General features: G+C 41.8%; 1 protein-coding gene and 1 pseudogene across 1 annotated transcript in view; both read right to left on the bottom strand.

Moving 5' to 3' along the window:
• RNF17 (ring finger protein 17) overlaps positions 1-13,829 on the bottom strand; it is a 158,478-nt gene extending 144,649 nt beyond the window's left edge. The window contains exons 1-2 of the mRNA XM_036455598.2: positions 13,683-13,829; positions 11,429-11,520 (exon numbers count right to left, since the gene is read on the bottom strand). Of these exons, the coding sequence (XP_036311491.1) occupies positions 11,429-11,520; positions 13,683-13,812 (222 nt within the window). The 5' untranslated portion in view covers positions 13,813-13,829. The remainder of the gene's footprint in view (positions 1-11,428; positions 11,521-13,682) is intronic.
• Positions 114-1,872, bottom strand: LOC118728748 (annotated as a pseudogene).
• Positions 13,830-14,631: the final 802 nt, after the last annotated feature.

Raw genomic sequence — 14,631 nt, forward strand, 5'->3', positions numbered from 1 at the left:
GTCAACTTGATTCTGATTGGAAGGTTTCTATGCCAGTCAGCGTCAAAAGCTCCTCTTCCTAGGCAGCCATTGGCTCCTCACAGTTGACCAAGACTTGGTTCTTTTTTTTTTGGGGGGGGGGGGGATGGGTGGGCTGTTTATTAAGTGGTTATTTCAGGGGTCAGACTACATAAGTGGTTGTCAGCCCTGGGAATGTGACCTGTCAATGTTGATCACAAAGCCCCCAAGGCTTGTCCTGGTGAGCCCCAAGGTCAGAAATGAAACTGAAAGGCCTTGGTCACATGCTGCTTCCAGGTGTCTGGGCTGGGCAGCAGGGAGGTGATGCCCATAACATGCCAGGTATCCCCATTGGACACCACCGAGGTTTGGTAGGATAGCAGGTGCATGCCTGCCTCTGCCAGGAGCCCAATCATGGCAAGCAGCATGACAGGGTTGGAGGGCTGAGCCCGGAACAGGAGCAGGGGCAAACCCCTGCAGAGAGGCACTTCTGGTCTGAAGGCAGCTCCATTGAGTACCTGCAGCACAGGTGTGGTACCCTGGACACAGCCCACAGCATGGGAGGGGGCACCTGCCAGGGCCATACTCAGGAGGCCTTCCCCGCACCCTTGCTTTCCTGGCACAGTGGGGTTATGGGAAGTGGTTACATTGAGGCCTGCCTCCTTCACCAGCAGCTTGGCATTCACCAAGTTCACATCCACATGATTAGAAGCATCTTTCAGGAGGCCAACAATGACAGTGGGGCTCAGAGTTTCCAGCATTCTTCAGGGAACTGAAAAATTACCATGTGGATGGTCCTTTTGGGGGACCTTGCCCAGACTCTCATCAGAGTCCCCAGAGGATCTGCCGGAACGATCGAAGGTTTGGTGTGTGGAGAGAAGGCTCTGGTAAGGGCCTGGGCATTCACAACCCCCATAAGGGCTCTCCCCCTCACCATGTCCATGAACTGGACAGTGAAATCCTCCCCACAGTGGCTCTGGCCTCCTTGATGGGGGCAGCTGATGACGTTCTTGTGGTCCATCAAGGTGCTGTCCCGAGGTAGCTCCTCTGTGAACACGTCCAGCGCTGTTCCCATTCACTTCCCCGACTGCAGGGCTTGGAGCAGAGCACCCTCGTTCACTATCCTTCCACGGGCACAGTTCACTATGCACATGCTCTTCTTGCACAGGGCGAAGGTGCTGTTGTTCAGCAGGCCTGTTGTGGAGGGGAAGGGAGAGGTATGTACAGTGATGAAGTCACAGAGGGCCAGATCTCCTTCAGGGCAGCTGCTGAATGCTGAAGGAGACCGAGACCTCTGGTGAGATGATGGGTTACCCTATAGTCTTCATCCCGAAGGACTGCATCTGGATGGCCACCTCCCTCCTGATCCTCCCCAGGCCAAGAATTCCCATTCAACGGTTCCCATGAACTTCTTTTGGTCCCATTTGCCAACCTTCATCGAAGCCGTTGCCTGGGGAATCTGCCTGGCCAGACACATCATCATCCCACAGGTGAGCTCCGCAGCACTAAGACTGTTCCCATTGGGAGAGTTCATGACCAGGATACCTTTCCTCATGGCGACCTCCAGATCCATGTTGTCCACACCGGTGACGGCCCTGCCCACCACCTGGAGTTTCTCTGCTGCGTTGATGACATCCGTGGTCACCTTGGTGGCCGAGCAGAGAATAAGGCCTTCACAGTCCTGCAGCTCAGCTATCAGCTCCTCTTTGCTCAGGTTCTGTTTCTCCACCACCTGCAGCCCTCCATCTTGCAGGATCTTCTGGCAGCAAGGGTCCAAGCTGTCACTGATGAACACTTTCTATAAATTTGTGAAGGCCATTGCTGGAGCCGGCCTCGGGATCGACTGCTCTCCCTGGACAGAAACAGCTCTAAGCCCCCATATTTGGTTCTGATTGGTCAGTTTCTATGCCAGTCAGCATCTGTGGGCCTATCAATTGGGCTTGATCAGAAAAGCAGGACTGATCATCCTTTCTCTCCAGTGGAGTCCGAGAGAGAAATGGAGGTGTGGCTGCTGGCCAGAATGGGAAAGTGAGAGAGAGGCAAATGTTAGTCAAAAGCTGCCACAGAGGCAGCAGATCAGTCCTTGCTTCAGGCCTCTCTCTGGCCAATTTGAAGCCCCCTCAGCAGTCAGTGCTGGGGCATCATGCTTGCAGCAGAAGCAGTCAGCACTGAGTTGCCACAACAACCCAGCACTGACTTCCGGTCTGGTTGGGCTTCGGTCATAATGGTGTTACACCCTGGCTCAAAGAAGCTGTGGGCACCTTCTTTGTCACAGAGTTATGGTCAATTTGCATATTCTGCCTTTATTATATAGGATAGATACTCATTTCCATCCTTACCCTTTACACCTGTCTTCTCTTTCTTTTTCTTCTTACAATTGTCCCTTTAACATTTCTTACTGTGTTGGCTTGGTGGTAATATATTCTTTTAGCCTTTTTGTCTGAAAATCTCTTTATTTCACTTTCAATTTTGAATTATACCTTGCTGGATAAAGTAGTCCTGGGTTCAGTCTTTTGTTTTTCATTACCTTGTATACTTCATGCCATTTCCTTCTAGCCTGATGTGTTTCTATTGAGAAGTTATCTGATAATCTAATAGGAGCTCCCATGTAGGTAATTTGTTTCTCTCTTACAGCCTTTTGCTTTGTCTTTAATATTTGCTATTTTAATTCATAAGTGTCTAGCATCTTTCAGGGTTCATCTTGGCTGGGAATCTCTCTATTTCCTGAACTTGAGTGACTTTTTCCTTCAACATGTTAGGGGAATTTTCTGCCATTATTTCTCCAAACAGGTTCTCTCTTCATTTCTTGGATTCTCCTCCTTCTGATACCTATTTGATGCAAATGTTTTATTTTATGTTGTCCCAAAGCTCCATTAAATTCTTCTCCTGTTTTTAATTTTTTTTCCATTTTCTTATCTGAATGAATGTTTTTATACCTTGCCTTCTAATTCACTTATTTGGTTCTCAGCTTCTTCTAGTCTACTGTTGTATCCTTCTAGGGTGTTCTTTATTTCATCTATGTTGTTCCTCATTCCCAGTTGATTCTTATTTATTCTTTCAACCTCTCTTTTCAAGTTGGTGTAGCTCTCATTAAGTCCCTTAGTAGTTTCATTAATTTCCTTTTAATTCTCATTAAGTTGCTTGTAGTTCTCACTGAATTGTTTGAGTACCCTTATTAACATTATTCTGTATTCTTTATCTGACAAATTGCTTGCCTCCATTTCATTTAATTCCTTTTATGGTGATTCCTCCTTTTCTTTCATTCAGGGGTTGTCTCCCCATTTTTTCTGTTCCTTTATATTTATTTCTATGTATTAGATTAAACTACCATGCCTCCCAGATTTTTGGGGTTAGTCATATATAATAGGTGTTTTGTGGGACCCACTGGTGCAGTCCCTTATATTGCCTGAGCTGGGTGCTCTAGGAAAGATCCTTACTTGAATTATTTGGGTTCTCCTGTTATAGTTGGGTCTTGAATGTTATTGTCCCATTCATGGATGGAGTCTTCTCTCAGACTGGGTGACCATGTGGCTCACCCAACCATATCATGAGAAATGTTGTAGAGGTGCTGACCACACGGAACAAAATACAAAACATGAAACAGAAGAAACAAAAAAGAATATACACAAGACCTCTATAGCACTAACAAAAGCAACCACCAGAAAAGAGAGAATTAGGAAAGAGAAAAGAGAGCAAGAATAATAGAAAAAATAAAGGAAGATATGGTGAGAAAACAAAACAGACCAAAAAAAGCATAAACCAGAAATAGTAAGACAGAGGGGCGGGGCAAAATATGTAGATGCATAGATGAAATTAAGAAAATAAAAAAAAAATCACAGGACTAGGGTAAGGACAATGGTTTAAAATAAAGGACAGAGAAAAGATAGGGAAAAAAAATTTGAAAAGAAAATCCAGGAGAAAGCAGATAGACCTAAAATAAGAAAAAGGATGAGAGAATCCAAGATGGCTGCACAGGTAAACACCTAGCCGCAGCCGCACACAACAATTTCAATAAAATACAACTAAAATATAAAATGGACATTACCCAGAACTATAGGAAAGTCGACTGACTGGAAATTCTACAATGAGAAGCAAGGAGAAAACCAGAAGGAAGCGCGGAGGAGCTGTAAAAGCCCAAGGTATGGAGACACGCGGCGCGCGCGGAGAGGACAGAGCCGGAGAGAAGGGAGGCCGAGTGCCTGGCTGGCGTTCCCTAGCAGGAAGGAGATAAAAGCTCCGACTGTGCTGGGCCCCAGTTCCGACTGCTCTGAACCCCAGTTCTAGGCCAGACCCCAGGGACCCAGGCTCAAACAGAGGGAGCTGGGCCGTAAGGCGGAACCCCGTGGGAGCGGTGAGAGGAGGTCCCGGAGGCACGCACATTGCATGCAGAGAAGGGATGGTTGGCTGTGCCGCGGGATTGCCCTGGCAGGAAGGAGACAGAGGCTCCAGACTGCTCTGAATGCCACCTCCAACCCCACTTCCAAATGAACTGAACTCCAGTTCCGGGCTCATTGGGGGAGAGCCTAGACTGTTTGGTAGCAGGCGAAAATCGAGGGCACTTTTCTCTCAGAGGTGCTTGCAGCGAGTACTGAAGGACCCTGGGGATTACTGAGACTCAGGAGCCGCATAGGGCCTGGCTGATGAAAGCCAAGGCTGTAGGCTCCACCCTGAAACCCTGCCCCATCAGGGAAGCTGCGAAAATGCCAAGACAAAGAAATAGATCACAAACGAAAGAAATGGAGGACAAAAAGTGACTGGATATAGAGTTCAAATCTACGCTTCCAAGGTTTTTCAAGAATTTTCTAGAAAAGGTCGATAAGACCTATGAGGATATGAAAAGGAATCAACTAGAATTAATAAGGAATCAACAAGAAATGATAAGGAACCAACAAGAAATAAAGAATACATTGTCTGAAATAAAAAATATTATACTGCCGAAACTGGTTTGGCTCAGTGATAGAGCATCGGTCTGCGGACTGAAAGGTCCCGGGTTCGATTCTGGTCAGGGGCATGTACCTTGGTTGAGGGCACATCCTCGGTGGGGGGTGTGCAAGAGACAGCTGGTCGATGTTTCTCTCATCGACGTTTTTAGCTCTCTATCTCTCTCTCTTCCTCTCTGTAAAAAAATCAATAAAAATATATTTTAAAAAATTTATATTATACAGAGTCCTAAAAACAGAATGGAAGATCGCAAGAATCATGTCAAAGATTTGGAACATAAAGAGCCAGAAGACACTCCTCCGCAGAAGCAAGAAGGCAAGAGAATCCAGAAAATTGAAGATAATGTAAGAAACCTCTGGGACAACTTCAAGCGAACCAACATCAGAATTATGGGGGTCCCAGAAGATGAGAGAGAGCAAGATATCGAAAACATACTGAAAGAAATAGTGACAGAAAACTTCCCCTACCTGGTGAAAGAATTAGACTTACAAGTCCAGGAAGCGCACAGAACTCCAAACAAAAGGAATCCAAAGAGAACCACACCAAGACAAATCATAATTAAAATTCCAAGAGCAAGAGACAAAGAGAGAATATTAAAAGCAGCAAGAGCAAAGCATGCAGTTACCTATAAAGGAGCACCTATACGATTGTCAGCTGATTTCTCAACAGAAACCATGCAGGCCAGAAGGGAATGGCAAGAAATATTCAAGGTGATGAATAGCAAAAACCTACAGCCAAAAATAATCTACCCAGCAAAGCAATCACTCAGAATCGAAGGCCAGATAAAGAGCTTCACTAATAAAAAAAAAGCTAAAGGAGTTCATCACCACCAAACCAGAATTATATGAATTGCTGAAGGGGGTTCTTTCGGAAGAGAAAGTAAATAAAGATAAAAACTATGAACAACAAATACGTAACTATCAACAAGTGAATCTAAAAACCAAGGAAATTTTAAAAAAAATCTGATGAACAATATTAACTGTTGAATATAATAGAATCAGAGGTATGGAAGGGGAGTGAACTGACGATTCTTGGGGAAAGGGGGAGAGGGGGATGTGGGAAGAGACTGAACATAAACTGTGCACCTATGGATGATGACAATGGGGGGTGGGGAAAGGGCAGAGGGTGAGGTGGAAACCTGGTGGAGGAGAGCAATGGGGGGCGGGGGAAGGAACATTTGTAATAATATGAACAATAAAAATTTATTAAAGAAAAAGAAAAAGGATGAGAAAGCAGGAGAAAAAGAAGAGAAAAAATATTTGGTGAAAAAAAGAAAAAAATTAGTAGAAAACAGGAAGAAGAAAATTAGATATATGAATGAAACAGAGATAAGAATAACAACAAACCAATAAAGCATATAAAAAAGATATATTTAAAAAGGGAAAAGAAGGAAGGAAAGAGAAAATCTAAGAAGAGAAAAGAAAAAAAGGAAAAAATAAAAAAAATAAAGAGGTGTTAGCTTCAGCTAAGTTTAATGCCCCTTAGGAGCTTGCTTTGGATACCACTCTTATGTTTTGTCTGCCAATTCTGGGCTTCCTGTTAGGTACTTAGGTGCTAATCACTATCAGGCACTGTCTTTTGACTTACAAAATCTGTTTAAAGCTCCAAGTGATCCACCAATCCACCACTTGCGTCTGTCTCCACCTGCCTTGGCTGCAAAGAGGAAGGATCAACTGCCCTCTAAAGTAGGTTTGTTAGCAGCAACGGCCCAGGGTTGGGTCAGCAAACTTTCCCTGATTCCCCAGACTCTGCCTCTGAACACTTTTACCCACTAGGCAGCTGTCAATCTTAATCACTCAAAAGTCTGATTTTGAAAGAACTTTGGGGAGGCACTGTTTAGCTTTCTGGGAATATGATGGGTATGTTTTCCTGTCTACTCCTCTATGAGTGGCCCAAAGCATTATTCTGCCCTTGGCTGGTCAGACATCCTGTATAGAGAACATGGGGTCGGCTGGAAACCTTGAGATTTTATTAGTTCTCCAGTGAGGTGAACATATTAGTCTGGTTCCCAGCATAGTGGGGAGGATGGCCCCTCCCTCAATCCAGTCACTGAGGGCTGCTAGAGACTGTTCAAACCTTTAAGCTTGGCCTCTGCTTCTGTTTACTCTGACAAGATCAAAATGCAGGGTGGGGCAGGCTGTTTTGTTTCTTTACTTTCTCTGTGGCTTCTGGAAGTGGCTAGCTCCTCTCAATAAAAATGGATGTTTTGTTTGTGGGCCTAGAACAAAATGCACCTGGTGAAAGGAGAAAAACAAAGGCAGGTGAAACACAGGCAGGGGCAGACATGGCAGTTTGAGCAAGCCTAACACAGGAACCAACCAAGAAGAAATAGTAAAATGTTTGTGGACAAAAAGCAAGAGGCATGGGAAACCAAGGAAGGGCCTGCAGTAAACAAAATGTACAAATACACAGAAACAGAAAAGGTTCAGCATAAGAACAGAGAAAGAACACATAGAAACAGGGAATATATAAGTCTGTTGCTGGGCAAAAACAATTGAGGAACTCAATCAGGTAATGACACAGGTAGACACAGAGCAGACCTGTAGTGTGTGTGTGTGTGTGTGTGTGTGTGTGTGTGTGTGTGTGTGTGTGTGTATTTTTTTTTTTTTACAAGCAGATTCAGACTCCCCACAAGGGGACAGGGGCCCAATAAAGCCTTGTAGTCCAGGGGTATAAGAGTCTGAATCTGCTTGTAATAAATTTTCCACACTTTGCTTAAATCTTCTGGTCCACATAGCTCATTCTTCAGCATCGTGGGACATGACCCTGAGAAAAAAACCCTCAGCTCACCATTCCGGTTATCACTGGCTGCTATTTTACCAAGTCTCCTCACAAAGCTTCCCACCTCAGCCTCTTCTTAGGCACCTCTAGTCCACATCTCCCTCCCTGAACCAAAACCTCCTTTGAAGAGTCGAAAATGAAAATTGCTAGGCTCTGGGTTTAGAGAAAAGAAAAAAGTCAAAACTGCGACTTTCTTTACAGCACTGATCTATGGGCTCCAGGCTTTGCCGTGGCCAACAGCCCTGCCACTTTTCATGACTAGATGTTATGTGAGCATCGGGTCTCGGCTCTGTTGCTCAGGGCAATGGAGCCCAACCTGGGTTCCAGGCCTTTCCCCTCTGAGGGAACGGACTCTCCTGTAGCCAGGAGTTCCCTCCTCCCTCTTGGCCGGCTGGCCTGTTGCCCCTGGGAGCTGAGTTAGCTCCTCTCATGACCTGCCTTTCCTACAGGTTTCCAGGTATTTTCTGTCCTTCCTCGATATGTCTCCTCCTCACTGGAGCTCAGTTGATAATTCCATATGAATGTTCTCCAATTTTGTTGTATTTCCAGTCTGGCACTGGGATGAGGTACACTACAGGTCTGCCTATTCAGCTGCCATTATTTCCTCCTCCAAATGCCTGTATCTCTTACCATACAGCCAGCATTCTTTTAGAATGGACTCAATGCATTCAAACCTTAGCACAATCTTCTTTGCAGTTTTAGCCTTTTTGCAGAAAATTAACTTAATCTGCCCTCCACAGCCACTCTGCTTCCTATTGTAACACTGCTTTCGCTGTGCAAACAATTCTTTCTTTTCCTGGACTGTTTCCTTAGAGGTTGATGCTTGACACACTTCTTACAGAAAGTCTGGTGGATTTTAGGAACATTTACCATGTTTTTGAGAGCATTATTGGCACAGAAAGAAGACCATAAATAGATTTGATGCAGGACATTTCTTCCAAAATTAAAAAAATATATATTAAATACAACTGATTTAAAAGATTTCAATTAAAACTGTACAAAGATTCTTAACTTGTAATATATATAATAAAAGCATTCTTCCTCTCCCCACCCAGCTTGTCATTTACGTTTTGTTGTTGTTGTTGTTTTTGTGTGTGTGTGTGTGTGTGTGTGTGTGTGTGTGTGTTTATGGTGGTGTTTTGTTACTTGTAAATAAAAAATTGTGGTCAAATTTAACCAGCATTTCTTCTTAGGATTCTGATTTCAGTGATAAGTTTAACAAGGCTTTCCCTTCTAAGAATCAGTTACTAGTACCTATATTTTCTTCCAGTTTACATTTTCAATTGAATATTAACAACATTCCCAACCCACATGGAATTTTAATATATATTAGTTATCTGTTGATTGGATAAACTATCCTTTCTTTGTGTATAATATATTTTTGGACTCAGGTCTGAAAGATAAATAAAATGTCGGTATTTCTGGAATGATGCCTAAGTATGATCCTATTTGAAACAAAATCTGCCACCTTGCTGTGCAAAATTATAGAACTGATCTTATTAAATAACCATTAATATCAATCAAAAGCCCAGAAGGGTTAGTAAAACTATGAAAGATAAAGATTGGTAGATAAATATTCAACCAAACTCAGAAATAAAAACAAATGCATACCCTTAATCCTGAATAAAATCATTTTAGGCTTAAGTTTGAAGTAAATAACGTTACCTTAAATATTACAGATAAATTGTAAGTTTAATGTAAATATAGCTACTTAAATTTTTATAGGGCACATACTTTTTAGGGTACATACTTAAGTTAAAAACAATAAACTACACTCCTTAAGTATTTTATAAATTCATACTCTCACTAATTAAGACTAGATTCTCCCATTCTCTCTTATTCCATATCATGCTAGACATCAGCAAAAATGTAAACTTTAAAAACTATTAAGAGTGGTAACAATTTCAGGAAGGTTTATTGAAGGACTCCTTTAAATAGCAATCGGCTTTAGTGTGTCTGAAGAGTCTCAATATAGTCCCTTGCTAACAGCACCAGGAAGGGGGAGGAAGAATGGAAGGATGGGACAAATTACATGTCTCCCAAAGACAGAGTCAGAACTAGTCAGAATGATACAAAATAGATTTATCACGACCTTAAATCAAAACCAATATTTGTAAATACACTATAAACATTTGTATAGATATTAACCAAAATAATACAGTATAATGATTTAAAACCAATAAACATGAAATCATTTGCCAAAAAAGGGAACATGTTACTATTATAATAAATTTGTTTACGTTTAAATATTAAAAGAGAATGGATATGAGCAGAAACAGTTCTGGCTACCTGCTTCTTCCTTTTCCCTTACTCTTTTTCCATCACAAAAAGGAATAGGTCAGGGATCTTCCGTTACAACTACAAGAGCTAGATCCGCTCACCCCTTATCTTAGCTATGTAGCCAACCACATAGGAACCTACTATCAAGAAAGGAAAGGGAATAATAATTTCCCACAATTGCCCTGGCTGTTATTGCTCAGCAATTAGAGTGTTGGCCCAAGCACTGAAGGACTGCAGGTTCAATAGCCCCAGGTGGGGTGCCCTTGGGAGTCAACCAATCGATTTGTCTCTCTCACATCAATGTTTCTCTCTCTCTCTTTCTCTTCCTCCTTCCACTTTTTCTAAAGATCAATGGGAAAAATATCCTCCAGTGAAAACAAAACAAAAAAATAATTTCCCACAACGAAGGCCTTAATTACATACTTGTAAAAGTATGTAATTCTAAAACAGACATCTTCTAATATGTACATGTTTCTGCTACAATTAAAAATTTCAAAAAATTATATACATTTGTATATATTTATTTTTACCATGTTTAATTTAGAGATTAAGACAACTTTCCTGAAACATACTAAACTATATAAAACAAATTCCATTAGTATTTGTAGCAAATGGAAACAACGTTCATTAAATTTTATTTTAAACCTTTGACCTATTCTCATTATTATGGGTTCATAGTTTTAGTTCTAGTGCAAGTGTACTATTTTTAATGCTTCTGAAGTTAACATTAACTTTAGGCCACTATTTTGTTTTTCTTTTTATACTATGGCATCTCTACAAATATAAATTTGATAACACACAAAGATTGAGGGGCAGGAGGTGTTCAAAATTTGAATAATTTTGATGTGGGAAAGAAGGGTACATATTAAAGGGTACAGATACTTCACTAAAATGAAAATAGAACAAATTTTCTTTTCTTTTTTTTAAAATCATCATCCACGGATATTTTCCCACTGATTTTTTTAGAGAGAGTGGAAGGGAAAAGGGTGAGACTGAGAGAAACATCGATGTGGGAGAAACACATCGATTGGTTGCCTCCTGGATGCACCCCAATCAGGGTCAGGGAACCTTCAACCAAGATATGTACCTTTGACAGGAATTGAACCCGGGACCCTTCATTTCATAGGCTGATGTTCTATCCACTAACCTAAACCGGCTTGGGTGAGAACCAATTTTCCACAGAATTCTCCCCAGAGTCAAAATTTGTATGCTGATATTTGTAAGACCTATCTAGGTATTCTTGATCACTTTGAACAATTATAAAATGGATGAGGAAAGCTTTGTATTTTGTTAGGATTCTTGGCTTAAAGATTCAGTAGTAAAAATGAAACTAAAAAGTTTCTAATCAAGAATATGTTTTATTTTGCTAAGATTTTTACTTTTAACATTAAGTTGTAATGTATTCAATATGAAAGATGGTAAAGCTTACCTCACAAGCAGGGCATATAATTGTGCTATAGTCTTCAGTTACTAAACACAGTTCACATAATGCATGTCCACACTGAAATTCATGGTGGTGACCTATTGATGAAATTATGCATTAATCTTTTCACAGTTTGTTAACATTGTGCAGCATTAGACAGAGTGGAAAGTTAAAGGAATTCTCTCGCATAGGAAAATAACAAAGTTAGTTAGAAATGGATGACTTTTTAAACAAAATTCAGGTCATATACAAGTCAGAAGGAGGGAATAAAAAAAGAAAAGCCAGGTGGAGTTATATTGTTTGCATTCATTTAAGATAGTGTTTGGTACCTATGATACTTTCAATTTGTCATATTTTATAATCATACAAAGTGCTCTGACATACTTCATTGCCTCTGTGTAAACAGCATGGCTAAGTAGGCTGAGAATGTTATTGTATATGCAACCTGAAGATGGAGAAACATTTTGGTGGTGTGGCTAATTAAATGGTATAATCCAGAATCCAGCCTATTTATGTTTCCAATGCAATGTTCTTTCTCTTTGATCATACTGCCCTCTACTAATTTACATTTCCCATCCTGTTAAATGGACAGGGAGGGCAGATATGAAACACTGGCAAGACCCCACTCTTAAAATGATCTAAGACACTGGCAAGGATAGGACAGAAGCTAGATGCTACAATTATCACACACACAACCCACATAAAGATCATTTTCACAAAACTAGCTTTTATAAGGAAAATACCATAATCTTAACTGAAAACCTATTATCAAGATTTTATTTTTAAAAGATTTTATCACTAAGTAGAATTTGAAGTTCATCACAATAGGCATATTTTTAGCTATGTAACTTCAAAAGTATGTCATTTTAAAAGACTTTGCAAGACAAAAAGTAAAAAGAAACTAGGTAAAATCAGACATCATTTATCAGCAAAAAATTAGTGTTCTTGCTGATTAATAACTGCATGCCTTTCAGTTAAAAAAGCTTTAGTTTTTAAGCCAACAGAAATATCTGAAACTTGCTTACAACCAAACTAATTTTTAAAGCTCTATTTAAATTCCAGAAATATTACCAAAAAATAAAAGCTATTTAACTGTCTTTATAAAATTCAGTTTACTTTACAAGTCAAAATAACTTGTGGTGTATTACTGCTTACAAAGGGGAAGCACTTTCACAATTCTAGATGCATAATCACCACCTTTCTGACTGAGTATTTCTAAGCACTGGTAACACAAATGCATGGAAGAACCAGTGATTTTATAAGGTCATGTTTTAAAACTTTATTTAAAAGTTATTTCCTTCAAACAATGGAGGGTTTCCACAAGACAGTCATGATCAAAACTCAAATTAGCAGAAGGATGGTCTCCACCAGGAAACACAAACTCACCAACTTTCTCTACACAAACTGAGTCCATCTCGGAGGGACTAAGAAAGGCCATGGAATGACTGGCTTTGCCAAGTACAAACAGTAAGCAGTTACACAGGGAAACAACAAGAATTTCCATAGCTCCAGGAGTTGAAATTCAACAATTGATCCCTGTCAGAGACAGAGAACTCTAGTATTTTAAATTGTTAAAATAACTTGAACCTGTTTTCACTTGAGTGGACTCCAGCGGATCAATGTGAACTTAAAAGTGCTCTAAAACAAAGTCATATATATATATATATATATATATATATATATATATATATATATATATATATATATATAATAAAGATCTTGTATACAGGAAAAAAACTTGCAGATCAACAGGAGGGCGGTGCATTTCTCCCCTTGTCCAGAAAAACACAAGGCGAATAAAGGAATTTTCACGGCTATCTGAGCAATAATTTCACCCCCCTCCACCCCACTCCAAAATAAAATCAGGAACATTTCATAGCGGCCTACTTGTCACTTCCTCAACTAAAACTACACAAGAAATTCAAGTTTCATTACTTCCTGACCACAAGGCAACAGGTTTAATTCTTACATCGACTCTCTCGTGAACTGGGGACGTTTTCGAATGGTCCTGACTGGGAGGCACTGGCGCAGCCCTTTCCCCAGAGCCCAGGAGGCGGGGCGGCCGGAGCGGGCGCCACGTCCCCCAACCGACCCCCGGGCTCCGAGACCCGCGCCCCGGGCCCCGGGCGGGGGACGCTGTGCGACCGTTTCCACGTCAGCCGCGCCCCGCCAGCCGGCTGCTCCCTCCACGCTGGCCTCGGTCTCCGCGCCCGCAGCCCGAGGCCACGCCAGCCTTGAAGCTCACCCTTGGGATGCTTACCGGAAGCTTTGGTCACCTTTCTTTCACACCGAGCGCACTGAACCTCAGCGGCTACCCAGGGCCGACCCTTCCTTCCCATCTGCTGACAGGAAGGCAGGGTGAGCCGAGCTGTCGAAGGTTCTGCCGCCATTGCCGCCTTCTAGAGCCGAGGAAAGTACCGCATGCCCGTCCCAGCGTCCCCCGCGCCAGCGGCCAATCATGGAAGGCATCGCTGCAGGTAGCCAATCAGCAGGTTAAGATATGAAAGCCCGCCCCCTCCAGGTGACCCGCTCTTCTGCTTGACCCTCGCCTGAGACCATGCATGTGCCGGGAGGGGGTGGGCGGAGGAGTTGGCTGTTTTAGTTTTACCCCAGCGCTCCGTATCAAGGAAGAAGGCAAGACTTTCATACACCATTTACTTTCAAACCTCTACCCTGAGCATTAGGTGCGTTCAAGTCTAGATTTCACGTATTATTACTTACACCGTGTGGGCCTCACAGGCAGTAATCAATCCTTATGTCGAAGGGATTCCCAATTCACTAGTTGTCAAGGCCAGAAAGTCGAAACCTAAGAGGGGAAAAAAAAAAGTACTTTAATCCCATATTTAAATCATCTGCTAAGAATTTGAGGGCTTGACTACTGTAGCCTCAATGGAGAGCTAAACTATCAGTGGCTACTGGTGGGGGAAATTCATTAACCATTTCAAACTAAGGGGTGGTCATCATTACTAACAGTTGTTGAGCTGGGAGTGGTTGGGGAAGCAAAGAACTTCTAAAGAACAGGTTTATAACCTCTACCTAAAACAATAACTTCTGCTAAGGTAGCTTGTGGTTAAGTGCCAGAGGTTAAAGACAAAATCACTGCACTCTGGAAAGATTATGCCATATGGTATAAAATATGGTATGAAAAGCCTTTCTAGAGGACACAGGATTTGCATTCGACCTTAAAACTTAGGTGGGACTTAACAGGA

Source organism: Pipistrellus kuhlii, unplaced genomic scaffold, assembly GCF_014108245.1.
Source record: "Pipistrellus kuhlii isolate mPipKuh1 unplaced genomic scaffold, mPipKuh1.p scaffold_m20_p_3, whole genome shotgun sequence".
Lineage (NCBI taxonomy): Eukaryota > Metazoa > Chordata > Mammalia > Chiroptera > Vespertilionidae > Pipistrellus > Pipistrellus kuhlii.